Source organism: Tiliqua scincoides, chromosome 2 (assembly GCF_035046505.1).
Source record: "Tiliqua scincoides isolate rTilSci1 chromosome 2, rTilSci1.hap2, whole genome shotgun sequence".
NCBI classification, from domain to species: Eukaryota; Metazoa; Chordata; class Lepidosauria; order Squamata; family Scincidae; genus Tiliqua; species Tiliqua scincoides.
The window spans coordinates 64,896,544-64,919,150 of NC_089822.1; the positions used below are offsets into that span (position 1 = coordinate 64,896,544).

The 22,607-nt window shown below is 40.9% G+C and overlaps 1 protein-coding gene across 2 annotated transcripts in view; it reads left to right on the forward strand.

The window, feature by feature from the left end:
• The first annotated feature begins 444 nt into the window (after positions 1-444).
• Positions 445-22,607, forward strand: part of KIF27 (kinesin family member 27) — a 28,163-nt gene continuing 6,000 nt past the window's right edge. Inside the window, exons 1-12 of one of the 2 annotated variants that reach the window (XM_066614673.1) lie at positions 445-736; positions 3,990-4,190; positions 5,203-6,182; positions 7,029-7,172; positions 8,454-8,651; positions 10,574-10,749; positions 13,251-13,375; positions 15,293-15,448; positions 16,980-17,185; positions 18,745-18,978; positions 20,084-20,191; positions 20,898-21,074. In XM_066614673.1, coding sequence (XP_066470770.1) covers positions 445-736; positions 3,990-4,190; positions 5,203-6,182; positions 7,029-7,172; positions 8,454-8,651; positions 10,574-10,749; positions 13,251-13,375; positions 15,293-15,448; positions 16,980-17,185; positions 18,745-18,978; positions 20,084-20,191; positions 20,898-21,074 — 2,997 coding nt within the window. The remainder of the gene's footprint in view (positions 737-3,989; positions 4,191-5,202; positions 6,183-7,028; positions 7,173-8,453; positions 8,652-10,573; positions 10,750-13,250; positions 13,376-15,292; positions 15,449-16,979; positions 17,186-18,744; positions 18,979-20,083; positions 20,192-20,897; positions 21,075-22,607) is intronic. The other variant, XM_066614674.1, reaches the window with a different exon arrangement.

Below are 22,607 nucleotides of genomic sequence, written 5' to 3' on the forward strand. Positions count from 1 at the left end.
TACAGAGATTTTTGGCCCCCCTTCCCCTCTTCAGCCTCTTTGCTGGCTCAGGGACTCCAGGAGTGTTTCTGTTCCTTTGCAAGGGGGACCTCTTCCAGGGCTATTTCCCTGCCTGGGCAAGGCAGAGCCTTTTTGCAGTGTTTTGGGCTGCCTAGAAATGGATGGAGAGCGAGACACCAGTGCAGGGCAAAGGTGTGTGTGACTTTCAGTTCCCCCACCCCATTCTTGTTGAGACAAATACGCAGATAAAAAAATACGTGGATAAATAGGCTGCACCTGTATTATGTCGCTTAATTAAAAAACTTTGTTTCTAAGATGTTGCTTTTTGTTTCCTATAGAATGCATTTTTTCTCTTAAGCACTGAAAATATTATGAAGGCAGAATTGCAAGGACATTTCTCCAAAGTGAAGTTTTAAATATTAAGTAGGAACTGAATCCCATGCAATGGAAGAAGTAAAAGTAGCTGTAAGAATAAGACCTCTACTTTCCAAAGAAGTCCTTCACAACCATCAAGTATGTGTAAGATTAATCCCAAATACTCAGCAGATTATCATGGGAAAGGACCGTGTTTTCACTTTTGATTTTGTTTTTGACAAACATTCAACGCAAGATGAAGTGTATACAACCTGTATTAAGCCACTGGTGTCATCTCTGATAGAAGGATACAATGCAACTGTTTTTGCCTATGGACAGACGGGCTCTGGAAAGACTTACACTATTGGAGGAGGTCATGTTGGTATGTTTTAGAATGTTTATATTCTGCTTTTATTTAGGCATAGTTTATGTTGCAAAATTATATAATCTTCTGTCAGATCACAGATAAGGATAATTTCTGCTTGAACCGACTATGGACAAGGTACTTGCAATTTCTGCCCTCAAAACAATATGGAGTTCTTTCCTCACTTGTGCCATTCCATTTGGAAGTAGTTTCAATAACATTATGCAGGACTAACTGCCCAATCCTAAGGGGCAGCCCAATCCTGAGCTGCCTGGGGGGACCCCGCTCGGCGGCACCACGAGGGCTGCTGTGGAATCCAGTGCCTTCCTTTTGCAACTGTGGTCTGTGCCACGGAGGCGCAGCGCGGGCCACAGGATTGGGCTCTAAGACCATTGTGATTGCCTAACTGCATTTCTGCAGTCATTGCCATAATATAGATGTATTCATTTTTAATTATGGAAAAAATTCTTCTTAAAGTTTCCATGATTTAAGGTATGTCTTGTATTATTCTAATTCAGTGATTTTCAGTCTTTTTCATCTCATGGCACACTGATGAGGCATTAAAATTGTCAAGGCACACAATCAGTTTTTTGATAATTGACAAGGCACACCAACTGACAGCAGGGGCTCACATCCCCCAGTAGCCCTATTAACAAATAATCCTCCCCCAAACTTCCATGGGACACCTGCAGACCATCCACAGCACACCAGTGTGCCATGGCACAGTGGTAGAAAATGGCTGTTCTAATCCTAGGATGACAAAATATGGGTTGCAGGAGCTATCTCAGATTTTTTTTCTCAGAGTAGCTGGGGGAAATTCATCCATGAAAAACTGTTTCCCCTCAATAAAGCATTCATTTTGGCACAGTAACGGCGCTTAAAATAAAGAAATTCTCTCAAGCACTTCTTTCATCTGACTAGACATGTGGTGCATACAGTGTATTTTGGGTTTGATGTGCTACCTTTATATATTTTTCATATTGGGATTATTGCAGAGGCTGTATGGTAATAGGAAGCCATGCTGCAGGATGCACATGATGCTTGATACGCTTCCTATACTTAGCACTGGCGTGAAATCAAAAGTCCTTGCCAGTTTACTAGTGCCACGGTGTTCCTTTCTACCTCTTGCTGTGTTGGCAATGCCAGGTGTTAAAAATTCAACAGGTTGTAAGGAGTGTTGAAGGAAATAGAAAAAGGGGTATGAATTTAGTGCACAATATCTAGCTGCATGTGTGAGATGTGTCATGGCACCAATTTGATCTTAAATGCATCTTGGTTACAAGTTGAATCCAAGATCAGAATCTTGTCCTCTTTAATATCAAACCTTTTGCAAAGAGTTTCTGTTTCTCTCTTATATAAACTGTTGAGCCTTTTCTGTTTTCTCATTTCTTTCTGGAATTCAGGACCTTTCAGAGCTTGGCCCTATTGCATCATATCACTTTCAGTGTACTTAGGGCAAAATGCTCTGATCAGATTCCTGTCCTGTTCAGATATTGATATCAGATATCTCCATGGTATCAGAAAGGGGTTAGTTTGAGACTATCAGGCTTGGATTGCTTGTAGTGTCTAGGTTGGAGAATGTTAACACCTTGTTCTCTGGCTTTCTGAATGATTAGTGTTAGTCAACTTAGATTCAACTTAGAGCATTCAAAAAAAATTTGTTAATTACCTTGTCTTTCTACATGAAACCAAATTATGTTAACTTCTATAATTCTTATTTCCAATATTTTTCAAGAGAATCAAGGTTTTTGCACCTTAAATGTGGCTAATGGCCCTATCCTATCCAACTTTCAAGCACCAGTGCAGTCTCAAGGTGAGGGAACAAATGTTCCCTTACTTTAAGAAATCCTCCATGCGTGCTCCCCCCCCCCCCCCACTGTCATGGTTGCATCAGTGCTGGTAGATTGGATAGGACTGGGCTATGAATTGGATAGAAGGTGGAACAGAACTGGGCGGGGGGAGGGCAGGCCTGAGGGAGAATCAGGCTCAGGAGAAGGGCAGGGACAGCGGAAGACTCTGCTGCCATACCCTCCGCCCTTCCCATATCCGAAAGCCCAACGCGGGTCTCCTCAGCTCTAAGGAGACCCATTGGAGCTGCAGCACATTTACCTGGGGTAAGGGAACAAACATTCCAGTGTTCGCCCCGGCCCCATATGATGCAGTGGCAGTCATTTCGGCACCACTGCTGCTCTGGGTCCTGGGGCAGCTTAGGATCGGGCTGTTAACAACTAACGATCTAGAACAGGGGTGCTCACACTTTTTTGGCTCGAGAGCTACTTTGAAACCCCGCAAGGCCCGGAGATCTACCAGAGTTTTTTTTACAATGTTCGTGCCATCATAGCATATAACATTTATGTGTACAATGTATGTTGGTGTACCTTGAGCCCCACTGAGTATAACAGGACTTACTCCTGAGTAGACATGCCTAGGATTAGGCTGTGAGGCTGCAATCCTAGCCACACTTACCTGGGAGTAAGCCCCATTGAGTACAATGGGCCTTACTCCCGGCGTTTCCTCCCAGAGGTGCCTGAAGGGGGGGTCGGCACTCTGCGATCTACTCATTTTGCCTCGCGATCTACTAGTAGATCGCGATCCACCTATTGAGCACCCCTGATCTAGAATCTCAGTGTTGTTTGTGAGCTGGAATCTCAGTGTTTGTGAGCTGCAAGTTTGCCTGATGCTTAGAAGTCTAAGCTTGGTCATACATGATTTTTATTAAGAATATTCTAATTCTCCTATTTCTGGATTGCAGTCTGATTTCCTGATTACATTTGGCTGCTGGAATGTAATGGGGTTTCTTTTAGGAATCCTAACATTAAAAGAAACAGTTAGTACTTTTTGACCAGTACTGAAAAACTCATGTCTGTGTTAGCTGAAAGAAAAGGGCAGACCATCAGTGGGCATGGAACACATCCTCCTATATTCCTTTTCTTCATATCTGGTGAATGGAGAAAACAGTGAAGTATACTTGGAACATTGAACTCTCTGTATTGTTGTGAGGAAATATTTAAAAGGTCAAGGTGTCTTGACTACCAAATCACTATGTGTCTCTGATGTTTTGGTATGAATTATTTTACTAAGTTGTCACTAATTTATTTGTCTCTCAAACCATGTGATTTAATTTTGTGATCCTGATTGAACGTTACAGGTTTGTAATGTGTTGAGCAAAATAACCTGAGATATCGTCTACCATGTTAGTGTGTACATGCCTGGCATTTCAACCTGAAGGTATTTTAGTTGTGTGCTGGAACCATCTTGTTTACATTTTTAGCATTGGTTGCTGAGGAGGAGAGAGGCATCATTCCACGAGCCATCCAGGAAATATTTCAGATTATTACTGAAAACCATAATGTTGACTTCACTGTGAAAGTTTCTTATATAGAAGTCTATAAAGAAGAACTTAGAGACCTGCTGGAACTGGAGACCTCTATGAGAGATCTACATATCAGAGAAGATGAAAAGGGCAATACAGGTAGAGATACAAATCTGAACTTAAATTGTTTTGTGTTTGTGCTCTTTTGCGTGCTACAAGGTAATTTTGTAAGCATGTATTTTCAAGAAATGGTAGTTTCCGTTCTAATTCAGATAGATGTACTACAAACATTTTGATCTTTCTGTTTTTGTCAATTGGTAGTATTTTTAATTTTTTTGAGTTAAACAGATGTTTGAGTTGTCACATTCATTGTGAAAACTTTCCACAACTATGTACTGCTTAACCATTCTCATTCCCCATTCTAGTTGAGATATTGAAATGTCCATAATGATCCTTTTAATTTTAGTTATGGCAGTTTTTCTCTACTTAAAAACTTCATACTTGAGTTTATGCCACACTTATGCTACACAGAATTGTCAGCTTTTTGTTTTTCACTGACTCCAATATCAATTTTTATGTATGATTAAATGTTTTAAAATATGCAGGTTGGGCATCCCTTATCTGAAGTGCTTGGAACCAGAAGTGTTTTGGATTTTGGACTTTTCCATATTTTGGAATATTTGCATATACATAATGAGAGATCTTGGGGATGGGGCCCAAGTCTAAACAAAAAAACTCCTTTATGTTTCTTATACCCCTTATACACATAGATTGAAGGTAATTTTATGTAATATTTTAAATGATTTTGTGAATGAAACAAGGTTTGTGCATGAAACAGATTGTGATTTTTATTTCTTTAGGCAAAAAAAATAAAGTCATACTGGTGTTCAAAAAAGTTCCATTTTTCGGAATATTCTGTATTTCTGAATTCCAGATAAAGGCTACCCATCCTGCATAGTGTATCACCCCACGCAAATTCCGTCTCTTCAGAAATTTGCAATCAGATTTTGTTTTTATAATTTCATATCTTTTAATGCTTTATTTTATATTTTCTTGTTTGAAAAATCGTTTATCCATATATGTGTACAACTGTGCATATTTGCATAGCCTGGTAATAGGACCTGACTGTTTTCGTGTTTGTTTACCATTCTTTTTGGCTTGATACTTAAAGTAATTGTTGGTGCCAAAGACTGCCAAGTTGAAAGTGCGGATGAAGTGATGAGCCTCTTGGAAACTGGGAATGCTGCTCGGCATACAAGCACAACGCAGATGAATGAGCACTCTAGCCGATCTCATGCAGTTTTTACAATCAGTATTTATCAACAGCAACAGCCTGTGCAGACTCCAATGGCTGTACATTCTGCACAAGAGTCATCTCATAGTTCAAACCAGCTTATTGCTTCCAAATTCCACTTTGTGGATCTTGCTGGCTCAGAAAGAGTAACAAAAACTGGAAACACCGGCGAAAGATTCAAAGAATCCATTCAGATCAACAGTGGCTTATTAGCTTTAGGAAATGTGATAAGTGCTCTTGGAGACCCAAAAAGAAAAAATGCACACATTCCATACAGGGATGCTAAAATTACACGTATTCTTAAGGATTCCTTAGGAGGTAATGCCAAGACTGTCATGATCACTTGTATTAGCCCATCTTCTTCTGATTTTGATGAATCACTAAATTCCATCAAGTATGCCAACAGAGCCAAAAATATTAGAAACAAACCTGTTGTCAACTACAACCCAGACTGGGATCGTATTGATGAAATGGAACTTGCAATCAAGTTGCTCCGGGAAGCTTTACAAAACCAGCAGATTAGTGGGCAGACACCTGGCAATCAAGGGTCACAGGATTTATCTCAGGACAGAAACAGAATCCGTTCGCTTGAAGAGCAGCTTTCCCAGCTTCAGGTAGAAAGTTTTAACTATCGAAATTGCATAGAGGAAGCCTATGCTTTCCTTGTTGATTTAAAAAATATTGCCAGCTTAACAGAAAATCAAAAGAAAAGATTGCAAGATTGGATCTGTGTAGCTCAGGAACTAAAGAGAGATGCTTCAACCATACCCAAATTAAACAGTGGAAATGGAAGTGACCAGGAAGGACCATCTCATATAACAATTCTTCAGCTGAAGAGGGAGCTCAAGAAATACCAGGTATATTACCATAATTTTGATGCGATGGAGTGTATAAAAAGAACCAAACAGCCCAATCCTATGCAGGATTGGGTTGCTGGGTGGGAAGTGTTATAACAGTGAAAGTAACTCCCCTTGATGTAAAATGTTAGCTGATAACAGCAGCTCTACTGCCAGACCCTGCCAGACCTGGTACATGGGTGAGGAGGGGGAGAACTAGAGGCATAACAGGGTAGGGAGGGAGAAGTAATGGGGGGCTGGGAGGCGGTGGGGAGGGGTAGATCCAACTGCATTTGCCTGCAATGCCAAATCCTATCCCCTCAGTTGCAAAGGTTCCTGCTCATTTTCTCTCCATGGACATACACCACCAAAGATGATAGTATATGTCCAAGGAGACCCATAGGTGACCCCAAGGCTTATTGAGAGTTAAATATAAATGTTTTTTACTTGTGTCCCATTTCCCCTTGGGTTGCCACTCCCCACTGCTGGATGCAGCGCGCACAAGTTAACTGCTTCCTGTTAACCTTGATCTAGTCTTTTCAAGTGTTCAAGCTGCCAGGAGGCAGCCTGTATATTGCTGTTAGCTTGTGTGCTTATAGCTACCTGTAAAGCAAGATTATTTTCAGTCTGGTGAGCATTTAAATAACATTAATGGGCTCACGGAAGGCACCCTTGTCTCCACGGGTAATGGAAACAGCTGATACCGGCTCTGCGGATATGGAGGCCTGCCTGTGCGGAGGAATAAGACATATCTAATTGATGAATAATTAGTGCAAATTCAGTCAGTTTCTAGTGAGACTAGCAGATAATTTGTGATGAAGCCTCCATTCCACATTTGGACCTTTCTTCTCTTCCTTTATTACCTAGCAAGCTCTTGCTACAGATGCCGAAGTGTTTAGTGAAAAGGAGCTTGAGATGAGAGTATTAGAAGATCAAATACAGAAACTGATAAAGCAGAATCAAGAATATGTGGAAACGCTTAGAGAAACTCGGGAAACAAATAGATTACAGGTGACTCCCCCCACGTTCAGTTTCCTTGGTAAATCTGTATAAAATAAAGTTGATCAATCCTGTCTGCTAGCTAAAATGGAGAAAATCTGAACAATTAGTTAAACTTTGTCAGAATTGCATTGTGTTCCTCATATCATTTCTCATGCTAATCCATCCTCATGTCTTTGTGATGGTTTGTGTTATCATGCAAAACTTGTTTTGGTTTCTACACTCAGTTTAGTTAGGCAAGTTTTAAGTGTTAAATTATCAGCTATTATGTCATTAATACTTTGTCTTTATTGAACAAATATAAGAATGAATATATATTATTACATTCTTAGCATGAGTTAAGTAACAGAAAAGTGGTTTCTGTTCTGCATGGATTCATTTTTTGTCTTGGTGTAGCCAAGCCCACAGAGCTCTTTTTACTGACAGGCGAACAACTGTGAAATGTTGTATGGTGTAGTTTGTCACAAATTCTGTAGAATTTGATACTTTGGGTTGAGCGTAGTAAGTATATATATTCCATTCATTTGATCTGAATGGACATAAGAAAAAACTATAGTGTACGTATAGGCATCCCCTGTATCTGTGGGGGATATGTTCCCTGCACCCTCCGCAGATACGGAAACCACAGATAAAATGATTAAAGAGTGATTAAAAAGTGATTCAGAAATCTCCCCCATAGCGCCCCCCCCCCATTGTGCAAATGACTTGCCTGCTTTTCAGTCCAGCCTTCCTGTCACTGTTCTTGGGCTCACTGGCTCTTTGCTGACTCCATAGTGGAAGCAGGAAGCACTTGGCACTCACAGGAAGCGAGGCAGAGTGCTGAAAAAATGTGATGCTTAGCATTGCATTCTTTTGATTTGCATGGAATCAAAAGCCAATAAATCATCTGCGCAAGGGGGGGGTGCATTAGGAATTTTCAAACCATGGATAATTGTAACAGCGGATACTGAATCCACAAATATGTGAGACACCAGTATATACCTGTAGTATGATGCTTCCAAAATTCAGAGAAGCATAAAAAGTTTATGAAGTCTTCTCCAGTGTTCCAGCCTTGATGCAGCCATGCCAGTGGGGCTTGTGCTGCATCCTGTGCTGGGGAGGCAGTCATGGAGGAATGTTTTTTCCCTTACTTCGGTGTTGCTCTGTGACTGCATTGATGCTGAAATATTGGATGGGATTGGGCCTTCAGCTGCAAAAAGTTCAGAGTTAAAGCTTCAGTATTTGACAGTGAAAGCAGGAGTTACTTGTTATAGTAATTTTGGTAGAAGTAATTTTTCCCTCTCTTATTTCAAGAATGAGAAAATGGTGGAACAACAGCTTTTAATAGATCAGTTGAGTGGCAACTTAAAGAAAATGGCCAAAGCCTCTTCCTCCAGAGGTGCTTGTGGAGATGGACCAGCTACTACATGTACTACTAGGCCTTACAGCGTTCCACTAACTAAAAATGTGATACAATCCATTAATGCTCCAGAAGGGTTGGATTCTCGAAAGGTAGATATTGACATTTAGCCTCATTTTCTGATTATCGTCCATAAAAAAGTGGCAATTATATGCTGAAGGGAACAGGTGGTTGACCTCTCTGTATACCACTACTCCAGTCCTATTTTTAAGGTTTGTGGAGAAGTGGAAACCTGCAGTGTTGCCTTGTTGGAGGAGCACATTCTCAAAAGGCTAATTCCTTCCACTGAATTGAAAGGCAGGACAAAGACAATGAACTTCCTGTCTCATCTAGTGGTGGGTGAGTTTATCTCTTAGTTCTTATTCTGACTTCATCAGGAGACTCAAGTTTCTTTGGGGTGCTCCATTCCGAGAAGACAAACTTTTTAGATAGCTACTCTTTATTCTTTTTCCACTCCCCCTTTCCTAGTCTAGTAGTTAGTTGAGAAATAAACCATACTCATACTTAATGAGAGGAGCTGCAGCATACTTGTAGCATAACCAAATGAGCACGATGGCAGTATAGGTGGGAAGCCAGTGTTCTGAAGCAACACTTGACCAACAGGATATTTCCATAGCCTTGTTACAGTTTATTGTACAGGAAGGTTCTCCACAGACACTGTGTCAAAAATTCAAAAGGGCTACTTGCCAGAACTGTGTTCCATACAGCAGATATCTCCCCTTGTCCACAATCTAGGATCCAAGAAAAAAAAAACAGCTATGCACACACTAGCCATCATTAGTAGTATCCTGGAAATTCAAGTGGTTGAGAGTGTCCTCTTGGTAGTTTCTCAGGTATTTATTGACCATCATATCTGAGAAGAATGATTGGAGAATTCTATTTAAGCCATAAGTAACTAAACAGATACCTCCAAGCACTAAGAAATTTCTCATGGGGTCATATACTAGAGAGATGGTTATTAGCAATGATTTTCTGGCTTCTGTAGATTTACCTTAGAGCTTTCCATGTCCCCATTCTTCTGGCACATTATAGGTACATTCAGAGCTTAAAGTTTCAGCACTGAGCTTTCTTCTTCAGTATTTTGCCAATACTTGGGGTATTCATCAAACTCATAATGTTGGTAGCAGTCTACCTCTGTACAAGCATCTGTGTCTACCCATGCATGGGTCAGTCTTAGTCTTGCTGGACCAGAAATTCAGTTATTTGTGGGCGGGATTGAAAGAATCGTGGTTTTCATGTCAACTAGGGAAAGACCTTGTTCTACCCAGTTTAGTGTCTGCCTCTCCTAGAGTGCCTTTAATACCCACCGGGATAGCTGTTTGTTCTTGAGAGACCATCGAGAATGGGGGAGAGTGATTGTGAGAGGATGTCATGAAATCTTAACTAGATCATTGATCAAGATAGCTAGTTTTATAAAATAAAATGAGCATTTACTAAATTCCAATCTATTATGACAGCCTAAACCTTACCTATAAGCTAAATGCAAAGCCTATGCTGAATCATAGGTATGAAAAATAGCTGTCAAACTGGTCATTTTACATGCAATTTCACAATTCCAGCATCAGAACATGTGAAGCAACTTAGATTGTCTTAACCCATTTTTGCCCAGCCCACAGATGTACACATTTGGTCCTTTTGCATATCTGCACCATTGGGCAGAAATGGCTTAACTACATCACCAAATACCATCTCAAACAAGTAAGTCTTAGACTGCTTCTGCAAGATTCTGTGAAGCAGGCATTAAAAAAAATTGCTTGTATAGTAAAAATGTGATATCCTGCACTTGATGATCTGGAAAGCTCTATTATTTGGCTCAGTGGGTATACCAAGCTTGACTTCTGGTTTACAGCAGATAATGACAGGAAAACTGACAGCTGCAGAAATAGAGATGTTCTAATATCCAGCAGATAATGATATTTAGAAAACTTCTGGTCCCAGAGATGCCAGATACTGCCGCTTTCACTTTGTATGCTAAAGTGGTACAGGTAACCTCTTTCTTTTAATGTTGTTAAAGGTACACACAAGCCCGCCTGCATACTCTTTAAACAAAGTAATGGCTGGATTTCGAACCCGCAGCCAGATAATGTTGGATCACATAGAGGAGGAAGATGAAGTTCTTCACTGCTGCTTTTCTGATCATAGTGATGAAGATGAAAAACATGTCAAGAACAGAAAGGGGCCCTCATTTAGGTACATTTTTAAAATATGAAATATGTATTTACTTGGGCTCAAACTGTGGCCATCTACAAATCTTTCTAGCAGCAACATATGAAGGTTTTATCTTGGGCATTCAATAAAAACTTGCATGCAATGATGATCAAAACTTTTTTTATTTTTGGGATGTCTAACTCGTCTTTCCCTAAAACAGAAACAAACAATTGAATGGCTCACACAAATTAAACAAATGACTCTAAAAGCAAAATCACAAAACCCTGAATACTTGCCCATTGTACATTGTACATCTGACAGCCACGATGATATCTGGTATATTCCACTGCCTTTGTCCCTGACACACAGCCAACATAATGTCATATGATACAAGACACATTAAAGAGCCAGCCCTATCATGTATTCAAGCATAATCTTCAGCCACACATGAGCAGCATGAGATCCAGTGATCTCTATAACTGCTTCCCCATGTAAAGGTTTCCCTGGTAACCTTTACATGGGGAAGCAGTTATAGAGATCACTGGATCTCATGCTGCTCAGGAGTGGCTGAAGATTATGCTTGAATACATGGTAGGGCTGGCTCTTTAATGTGTCTTGCATCATATGACATTATGTTGGCTGTATGTCAGGGACATTGTATTGTATTGTATTGGCAACCTTCAGTCTCGAAAGACTATGGTATCGCGCTCTGAAAGGTGGTTCTGGCACAGCATCTAGTGTGGCTGAAAAGGCCAATCCGGGAGTGACAATCCCTTCCACACCGGGAGCAAGTGCAGTCTGTCCCTGGTCTGTCTCCCTGGCTATGGGCCTTCCTTCTTTGCCTCTTAGCCTCAGACTGTTGGCAAAGTGTCTCTTCAAACTGGGAAAGGCCATGCTGCACAGCCTGCCTCCAAGCGGGCCGCTCAGAGGCCAGGTTTTCCCACTTGTTGAGGTCCATCCCTAAGGCCTTCAGATCCCTCTTGCAGATGTCCTTGTATCGCAGCTGTGGTCTACCTGTAGGGCGCTTTCCTTGCACGAGTTCTCCATAGAGGAGATCCTTTGGGATCCGGCCATCATCCATTCTCACGACATGACCAAGCCAACGCAGGCGTCTCTGTTTCAGCAGTGAATACATGCTAGGGATTCCAGCACGTTCCAGGATTGTGTTGTTTGGAACTTTGTCCTGCCAGGTGATGCCGAGGATGCGTCGGAGGCAGCGCATGTGGAAAGCGCTCAGTTTCCTCTCCTGTTGTGAGCGAAGAGTCCATGACTCGCTGCAGTACAGAAGTGTACTCAGGACGCAAGCTCTGTAGACCTGGATCTTGGTATGTTCCGTCAGCTTCTTGTTGGACCAGACTCTCTTTGTGAGTCTGGAAAATGTGGTAGCTGCTTTACCGATGCACTTGTTTAGCTCGGTATCGAGAGAAAGCGTGTTGGAGATCGTTGAGCCAAGGTACACAAAGTCATGGACAACCTCCAGTTCATGCTCAGAGATTGTAATGCAGGGAGGTGAGTCCACATCCTGAACCATGACCTGTGTTTTCTTCAGGCTGATTGTCAGTCCAAAATCTTGGCAGGCCTTGCTAAAACGATCCATGAGCTGCTGGAGATCTTTGGCAGAGTGGGTAGTGACAGCTGCATCGTCGGCAAAGAGGAAGTCACGCAGACATTTCAGCTGGACTTTGGATTTTGCTCTCAGTCTGGAGAGGTTGAAGAGCTTTCCGTCTGATCTGGTCCGGAGATAGATGCCTTCTGTTGCAGTTCCAAAGGCCTGCTTCAGCAGGACAGCGAAGAAAATCCCAAACAAGGTTGGTGCAAGAACACAGCCCTGCTTCACTCCGCTTCGGATGTCAAAAGGGTCTGATGTGGAGCCATCAAAGACAACAGTGCCCTTCATGTCCTTGTGGAAAGATCTGATGATGCTGAGGAGCCTGGGTGGACATCCAATCTTGGGGAGAATCTTGAAGAGGCCGTCTCTGCTGACCAGGTCGAAAGCCTTTGTGAGATCTATGAAGGCTATAAAGAGTGGCTGTCGTTGTTCCCTGCATTTCTCCTGCAGTTGTCTAAGGGAGAATACCATATCAGTGGTGGACCTGTTGGCTCGGAATCCACACTGCGATTCTGGATAGATGCTCTCTGCAAGTACCTGGAGCCTCTTTAGTACAACTCGGGCAAACAGCTTTCCTACAACGCTAAGGAGAGAGATGCCGCGGTAGTTGTTGCAGTCACCCCTGTCACCTTTGTTCTTGTACAGCGTGATGATGTTTGCATCCCTCATGTCTTGAGGTACTCCACCTTCTCTCCAGCAGAGAGAGAAGAGATCATCGTCAGGGACAAAGGCAGTGGAATATACCAGATATCATCGTGGCCACAAAGGAATGCCTTTGTTTAGGAGAACTACTTGTGGTTTTGCTGTGTTCTTAATATCTGGTAGTCTTGTAAAGAATTTCGAGCAAATAGGCCTAATAAGATGGTTTTTGCTCTCAAATGATATTTCTAAAAATTAAAACTAATATATGATTTTGGATTTAACTTTTCTGTAGGCGTTCCTTAAATCGTACATGGACACGAAAACAGGCTCCACCTAGCTCTGTGCTTGAAGAAAAAGAGATGCCGCATAGTTTCAGTTTGCAAAATGAGGCCATTTCACAGATAGGAACTGTTGCAGGTATGAAAAGATTATTGATATTAAGGTAGTTGAAAACATGACTTGACCTTGTGTAATATTGTGATAATTTAACCATCACTGTGAACAGAAGCACAGCATTGGGTTTGTTTTGTGGAAAAATGGGCCAGGATCCATAGAACAATAAAATGATCCCCATGAGCCCAACAGGAACTTCAGAGTTCTTTCAGCAGTTGGCTGTTCACAGAAAGACAAAGTCAGATTTCCAGCAGGCTAGAGCAAGATACTTGAATGAGGTGAAGTAGCTGGAGCATGACCATCTACTCCAGGTGGTTTCTACTGGAGCTTTCTACAATTGTGCAGTATGGATATTTTCCCCTCAAAGACCTAGTCACCTTCCTTCATCCCTGAGATATATATTGTCCACCCCAAGGCCTGATTTTTTTCTTGGCCAGCCCAGTTCCTGTGACCTTGTACATAATCCTTTGAATGTCCAGACTTTGCACCTGAAGCCAGTTAAGATCTGTTAGGTATGCAGTTGTTAGTATGTGGTTTTTACCGGTGCCAGCATAGTTTCATCTTCACAGAATACTGTGGAAAATAGTATAGAGGTAGTCATCTTCATTGCCACTTAACAATAGCTCAGTGTTTTTCAACCGGTGGTACTTGTACCACTGGTGATACTTGAGGTGGTGTCCAGTGGTACTCACCAGACCCTCTAGATCCCCACTGCCAGGCAGTGAGACCAGCAGTGCAATGCAACATGCAGCAGTAGGAAGCTCAGTGGGCAATACTCTAGCATTTACTTTTCACTCACTCAAAAAAGCCCTCCCATCTGCCCCAAACCTTTTACCTGTGTTTGTCACATTCCACTGGCTCCCAATCTGGAAGTAACTGGTGATGACATCATCACCACTTACTTCTGGTAGTAGTTTCAATAGGTGGACCATGGAAAGGGGACAAATATTAAGAAATGTTGCAGTAGATTAATTGTATCCACCCTGGGTCCCTTTTTGGGAGAAGGGCGGGATAAAAATAAAGTTTTATTATTATTATTATTATATTGTATGTATTGACTGCCAATGCATGTCAATGGACATGCTGTCATCCATCTTCTGGCACAACAGATTGCTGCATGTTAATTAAATTCTGTTTTCTCTACACAGTGCTCATAAAAACACTGGCTATTGGTTCCTCTGTGTTGCAGATAAATAAGGAAGACCTTCTCTAATCTATAAGTGTGATCTGTCTCCAATAAATGTAGTGGGAATTCTGTTGCTGGATTGGATAGAAATTGTACTTGATGTCCAGAATCTTCTATCATTAGTTGCAATTAAGTTCTAATAGATTCAGGCACTTGCATATAGACTGTAGTTAATGTGAGTTGATTACGGAAAATGCATGAACACTGGCAATCCTGCACATTGGCAGGAGGATGTGCTCAAATCAACAGTGTCAACTGGAGATGATGCAAATTGATCAATTGGTATGAATAATTTCTGGCAGAGAATATTAACTGATGAGACACTTTGTATGCATTATCCAGGTATAATGCATATCCTCCATGGTTGGTTGGCAACCTTCAGTCTCGAAAGACTATGGTATAAGCCTACAGCACCCGGTATTCCCAGGTGGTCTCCCATTCAAGTACTAAACTGTACATACACTGGCTAGCCAGTAGGCAAACTTGCTGATATTGTCTCCCCACTGGATACTACTTATGGTAACAGGACTATGTGCAAAGGTCCCTGCTTGTTTTGCACATTCTCTATGCTTTTAATGGAAAATGTGCATAAATGGGGCTCATTATAAATAAGTTATATTTTATATATGTTATATACCATTGTATTTAATGAACATTGTAAACTGTCCTAGGTGTCCGGTTATCAGGGGGAAAGGGCAGGATGTAAGTCTTTAATTAAAGAAATATATTTTATAAGCATTACACTTTGTTTCAAGGTGCTGATATTGAATGTATCCAGAAGAGTCAGATACTAAATATGCAGAAGCTAAAGAATTCTGAGCTAAAACTTATTGCTGCTAAGCAAAAAATGAGTGAACTTACACTTAATATCAGAATGAAAGAAGAACTTATTAAAGAACTCGTAAAAACAGGTAACTGAATTTTTAAAAATTGTATTTTACTTATTTAAATGTAGGAGTAATCAAAGATGAAACATTTAATTTTAATTAGACCTTTTTTTAATAGTGTTAGCTCCTCCAGAAGGTGTGAGAGTGATAGGACCCATGAGGAGAGCCTCTTACCCTGGTCGCTGCTTGCTCCCTGCACTAAGCTAGTCCCATGAAAGCCTCAGAGCAGAGTGGGGAGTAAGGCTGCAATCCTATCCACACTTTCCTGGGAGTAAGCCCCACTGACTATAATGGAACTTACTTCTGAGTAGACAGTCATAGGATTGGGCTCTGAGTTTCCTCACTTTTTCCTCTCCCACACCCCTGGACCTCCCTTCCCTGGGTTCTGCATTTTCTCTGCATTTTCACAGGTCAGGTGCTCCCAGTCCTCTAGGGCAGTGGTTCTCACACATTTAGCACTGGGACCCACTTTTTTAGAATGAGAATCTGTCAAGACACACCGGAAGTGATGTCATGACTGGAAGTGACATGAACAAGTAGGAAAATTTTAGCAATCCTAGGCTGCAATCCTACCCACACTTACCCAGGAGTCAGTGCCATTTACTATCTTTGTTAAAAGAATATACATAGTAGCTTGTTAAAAGTATAGTTCTGTAACATTTCCCCAAATGGAGTCACATATCATGGCAGCATCAAGTTTAAAATAAAATATTGAAATGGCTGGGGACCCACCCAAAATTGGCTTGCGACCCACCTAGTGGGTCCTGACCCACAGTTTGAGAAACACAGCTCTAGGGGTTCCCCTCAGCATTGCCTGGCTTCACACTTTAAGCCCTGTGCAATTCTCAGCCTGTTCACTTCTCCCTGTACCACTTCCCTCTCCTTCTGCCTCATAAACCCTACTCTCCAAGACCACCTCCGAAGTTGGCTTATGTGGGGGCATTCCTTCCTCCTTTGGATGAGAGGTCAGGCAGGAGCTGGCCACAGTCCCCAGTCTACTCCCCAAAGCCCCTTGCCAGGGGATGTCCTCAGAGGCTCTGTCTTTGCCATACTGCTGCAGCTGTATCCAGTGCTTTTTTGTGTGTAAAAAAAAAAGGTGCAGGAACTCACAACTTGTTAATCTTTTTATTTATTTATTTATTTTATTTATAACCCATTTTTTATTGGAGAAATAAAATATTTTTTATGTGCTTCCCCCCTAAAGATGAACTTACTTCTGAGTAGACATGCATAGGATTGGGCTGTCAATCTCCACATCCCCTTCCCCCTAGCTACTTTTTCTACACAGGAACAGGCCAGGGAAATGTTGAATGCAGAAGAGGCACCAAATGAAATGTCAATGGGGAGTGAACTAAATTATATGTTGTGTTAATGCTTATTTAAAAAAAAAATTACAGAAAAATATTATAGGAAAAAATTACTTGGTATTAACCTTTTACGTTTCTAAAGATTAACTTTTTTAACCAAAAGAAAGGGAATCTGATTTTATTTGGAGCATGTTTCTACAAAGTCAAGTCACAAAAAATGTTTGTTCTTTAATTGTGGGGGTTTTAAGGGAATGATGCCCGATCAGTAAGCAAGCAGTACTCTCTGAAAATAACACATCTGGAACATGAAGCAGAGCAGGCCAAAATGGAGTTGGCGGAAGCACAAAAGCAGTTGCAGGAGGTGGAGAACAAGGAGCTCCGAGACATGGCTGAGAAAGTCAGGTTACAGAAAGAATTTAGGAAGAAGATGGATGCAGCAAAGCTAAAAGTTCAGGTACTTGCTATTGGGGAAACTATAATTGGTTCCTGTTGTAACCTGCTGGAATGAACTATCTACTTCTTTGTACCACCATTTGATGTTGGCACTATTCTGGACTCATAAATCAGATTACCCCACCCACTGGTGTGATATGGTATTCTTTAGACCTGAAAGGTGTTGTAGCATAGTGGCTGAGGTGCATCCTTTTCTGGGACTAAGCTCCATTGAACATAATGGGACTTGCTTCTGAGTAGACATGCATAGGATTGTGATGTAAGAGAATGAGGAATAAGTTTCTGGTTTGAATTTCATGTCTGTCATGACCTAACAGCCCAATCCTAACCAGTTTTCCAGCACCAATGCAAACTGTGCAAAGAGGTGTGCACTGGTTTTTTGGGGGGCTGGGGGGTCATCGAGGCCTCCTCAAGGTAAGGGACTGTTAATTCCCTTACCTTTGTGCTGCATCACCACTGCATCAGTTCTGGAGCATTGGTTAGGATTGGGCTGTATTAGCAGACCACCACCTGCAAAGTGGGGATATTAATACTGACCTACTGTACAGGTTTGTGGTAAGCATTTCAGCAATACAATGCAGTAGTGCAACTGGGTGGGTGGAAACCCAGGGCCAAGTGATGCACTGACAGCCCCTCCACAGACATTCCCTGCTCTATACATGCATGGCCCTGGGAATGGCTCCATTTGGAGCCGTACAAGAGCTAGGGAGGTTGAGAGGGCCCGTTTTTGCAGTGCCACGGGGCAAATGACCCTACACTACTGATATAATACATGTAAAGTGCTATATAAATGCTAAGTCATATTATCTTGTGTTTGTATTTTATTTGCCAAAGAAATGTACATATCTTTAAAATTCTAATTCAGAAATGGAAAAGGGTAATATATTTGGATGCATATGAGTAGTCTTGGTAAGGTTTTTGGAAATTTATAGTCCTGTTATACAGGATTCCCAATTCATATTCATCTTACTATCTAGGCTGCCCTTAATTATCTTTCAAAATATGGCATTTTCTCATCCACTAAGGTTTTACCTGCCTTTCATGTATTCTTAATGGTGCATATATACCTGCTTCTATAGCACAGAGTGGGTATTATGCAAAATTAGCATTAACACCTTTTATATCTATTTACAAACTTCTCTCCAAGCTGCTCAGATAATAAATTCTACATAAGTGCCAAACAACTGTAAATTTTCTTGTTGTTGTTGACTGTTTTGCAGTATAGTGCTAATACCTCAATTATACTCTGTCCAAAGACATGTTTGCTTTCTTTACATTGACATTCTGTCTGCCTCTTTCTTTGTAATGATGTTTATAGTAGGTCTGCTACTAAAAAAGCAGACTAAGTTTTGTGTGTGTGTGTGTGTGTGTGTGTGTGTGTGTGTGTGTGTGTTGTATACATGAGCTGCTTTGAGTAAACAACAAACTTCAGCAAAACAAACTATAATTGTAAATTATAATTCACAGCAACAAACTGTAAACTAATTCACAGCAACAAACAATAGTTCAACAGAGGTGGGCAATATCAGTGGTGGACTTAAGTATGCTATATTACTTCAGGCCTTACAGAGGAAACAGCAAGACACAAAGAAGTTAGCATCATTATCCACCCAAAATGAGAAACGTGTAACAGAACTGGGACAGAACGTCAGTCGCATGAAAAATCAGCAAGCCCAACTACAGAAAAGATTGCGAGATGAGACTGAAAAAAAGAAATACTTGGAGACGGAAATTCAGCAGGGTCAACAGCAAATCAAGGCAAGAGACTTGGTTTCTGTTTCTTCTGACAAAGATGTAATCACAATTTTTATCTTCTACTTGCTATCAGACATAATTTTTGAGATCTTTCTTTTCATACATCACACAAGATTAAAGTCAGGGTTATGGCTGTACAGGGTTATGGCTGAGAGTATTATTTGTGAACCAATAAATTTCTGGTTCAAATTTCATCATAGATAAATTTCATCACAGGTTAAGCCTATTTAAATCATTATCTCTTGGTTTCAGTGTGGAAACAATACAGGTCTGTCATTTATAGGGTGATGGTGAAGATTACTGAGTTAATATATGTGAAGTCTCTGAGATATAGATATCCAGCATAACTTGTTGTTGCATAAGAGTATTATAAAAGCACTCCTAGATCAGATCAAAAAGTTCATTTTATTGACCACAGTGGCCAACCACATGCTTCTGGAAAGCCCATAAGCAGGATATGAAGGCAAACAACCTTCTCCTGCTGTTGCTTCCTTGCAACCCAAATTTGAGTGTATTTCCTATGAACCTGGAGGTTCCATCATAACTAGTAGCTATTTGATAATCTGTCATTAATTTTCTTGGCTTCCCTTTAGCCTCTGGTGATAGTGGCCATCACTGTAGGTTGTGGAAGCAAATTTCATAAATTTAATTATGCACAATGTAATAAGTACTTTTGTTTGTTGTGTCCTGAATCTCTTGCTAATTAGTTTCCTGGGACAGCCTTGGGTTCTAGGTTTTTTGGGGGGGACGATGACTTATCTCTCTAGTCCTTTTTTTTTTTTTTTTACACCCTGCATAATTTTTATGAGCCTTTAATTCATGTCCCCTTGCCAGTCTTTTTTTAAATTAAAAAAGCCCTCCTCACTGAACATTGTACCTTCTCTTGTAGGAGAGGAGTTCTAGCCCTTTGATTGTTTTTGTAGTCCTTTTGGGAAAGGGTGTGTGTGTTTGGGGAAAAAATGTTATACAGTTTCTACCTAATTCTCCAGAATGTTTTATTCCAGTATTCTGCCAATAAGAAATATATTCTGTCACTTAAGTTTTTATCTTCAAAACTGAAATTCTTCATTTTGTGCATGTATAACCTCGCTGAGAACATGTACAAGTATAAAGAGCTTTAGGAAAGTGGTTCCTTTACTTACAGGAACTTCAGCAAAAGACAGAACAGCAAGAAAAGATTCTAAAACTCAAGGATGAAGAAATTGCTGCTTTTAAGAGGCAAAATTCATCTGAAACTCCAGGACAGATGCAGGTACCTAGTATTTCATAAATGTGCTAATGCTACTGGTTTTTGTTGTAGCAGAAGTGCCTTGTCTACTAGATGGATTCAGGACAGCAACTTTTAACTGAAAATGTAGCAATTTTATGAAACATGAAGAAAAAGCTTCACTCTGACAAAAATATAGGCATCAAACTTTATCAATAAAGCTAAGTTTTTAGTTGAATGTTATACTTTCCCTGGTTATTTGATAGGTTAACTATTAAGCTCTGACATGCATTTTTGTGCAGACCACACAAATACAGTTTCCATTGTTCATGTATTGAATTTGATGCAGAGGTTTAAAAAGACTTTATTTTTTGTCTTTATACAAAGCTTGTGGATAGTTTAAATTAGTTATTTCACATAGAGGAGAAACTGTCCAGGCCTTCATAAATGCTGGACTCTTACTCAAGTTTTCCAACCTATTGATTTAATTAAATCAGTTGTTAAGTACCTAAAAATTAGTTTGCTCAAACTTTAGTCAGTTGTCATCTGGCAATTGTTTGGTATTCGTTTCAGCTATCTTGTACTTCTCAAATTTGGCTTAAATCTTAGAACTCTGATATTAAACCACTCCTGTTTTTAGTAAGGGAAAAAGAACATTGTTGAAGACCATATATTGTTGTTGTTAAGAATATAGCTAAGGACATACTTTTGAATCAAAACTAACTTTATAGAACTCTCTTTTTTATTGCAGAAATTAGAAGAGAAAAAGAAATGGCTGGATGAAGAGCTAGAGAAGGTTTTACATCAGCGTCAAGAGTTGGCTAATCTGGAGGAAGACTTAAAGAGAAGAGAGGCTATTATTTCTAAGAAGGAAACACTAATACAAGAGAAGAGCCATTTGGAAATTAAAAAACTGAGATCCAGCCAGGTGCTGTGTTTTTATATTACGAAGAATATAGTAGTACTGCTGTCCAAGCACTGTGGTTAGACATTTGAGGAAAATTGGCACCCTGTTGATGTCTGTAAAGTCCTCAATCCTGTTTGTGACCCCACATACTTATTGTAATCATGGGTGAATTTGCAGTGCATGCCTAAAGCATTTGCTCTGATTGAATTTCCAGCAGACCCTTTGAAATTGACCATACTGGTTGGGCCCTGTTCTGCTAGAAGCCTGGGCACTCTCCCTTTTTGGCCCTGCCATTAGCTCACAGTTTGCTATAAAATATTGTGCTCCTTATGCACCATATGAACACATCCTTGCTGCCCTATTCCAGAAATGCTTGTTGTAAGCCAGCTTCACACCTAGGCCTGCAACCCTCATCAAAATGATTGAGATGTGGGCTTCATTGTGAGTAGGAAGCAACAATAATCTTAGTGTATTGTAAATCCTAAAGCCAGTTATCCAATTGATGCATTTCCAGTAGAAAGCCAGTTGCTTTCTACTGCTGTGTGCTTACTGTTCTTGGCCCCATTGACCTCCTTGCTCCACCCTTTATTTTTGTTTTAGTCTCATCCAAGTGATCCAGCAGTGAAAATACACCCTCATACTCCCCCAGGTTGTGCTCCTAACATTCCATGGAAGATTGGTGGCAAGGGGTTATCCACATTATTCTATGACAGAGTAGTCCTATGCACAGCAGTTTGAGCTATCTGAGCATGATTTTGGCCACCACCAACCCCTCAATAAGTAAGCGGCATAAATCATCCTGTGGTTGCTCTAGCCACAGGAGATAGATGCATATCTCATTCATAGTCTCCTTTCTTTGCTGAGTTCTCAGTTATCATAAAAGCTTCTCTTTTGGGAAAGGTAACACAGAGAAATGCGTTAGTAGAAGAATTCAGGTGGGTCATGCCTTCTTTCTTACCCTTAGCCAGCCAATGGAATATGTCCAATCAGCCCCTTATCAGAAGGAACAAGTGGCCCTGCTAAAGTACCCTGCATTCCATGCAATTTGGGGTGGGGGAGGTATTCAGCATTTGTAGCACTGACTGGCAGTGGCTCTCTTGTTTTCTGACAGGAATTTTTCCTTAAAGTACTTAAAGGTATATGAGATTGATATGGGGATGATACTGGTCCATTCATTATTTTCCCCCACCCCTCCTCAGCAAGTTGGCTCTACCTGTGCAGCTGAGGAATGGGAGAATGGCAGCCAATGGTCCATTATTGTGATTTTTGCTAGTGACTCCAACTTTGCTACCGAAACCTTAAACTAAGCCTGTCTTCAGTCCAGTTTTCCTGTCCCCCAACTCACCTCCTGAAGTTGGGAAAATATTGAGGATTGAACCAGGAACCTCTTGTGTACTAATCATGCCCTTATCCACTGAGCTACACCTCTCTCCAAAGAAAGGAGGAGGTGTGTTCATTTTGCACCATTCATACCACCTTCTCCCTGTTTGGAAAGAAGGGGGATGACCAAAGCATTGCTGTCCCAGCACATACAGCTGACCATATTGGAACAAG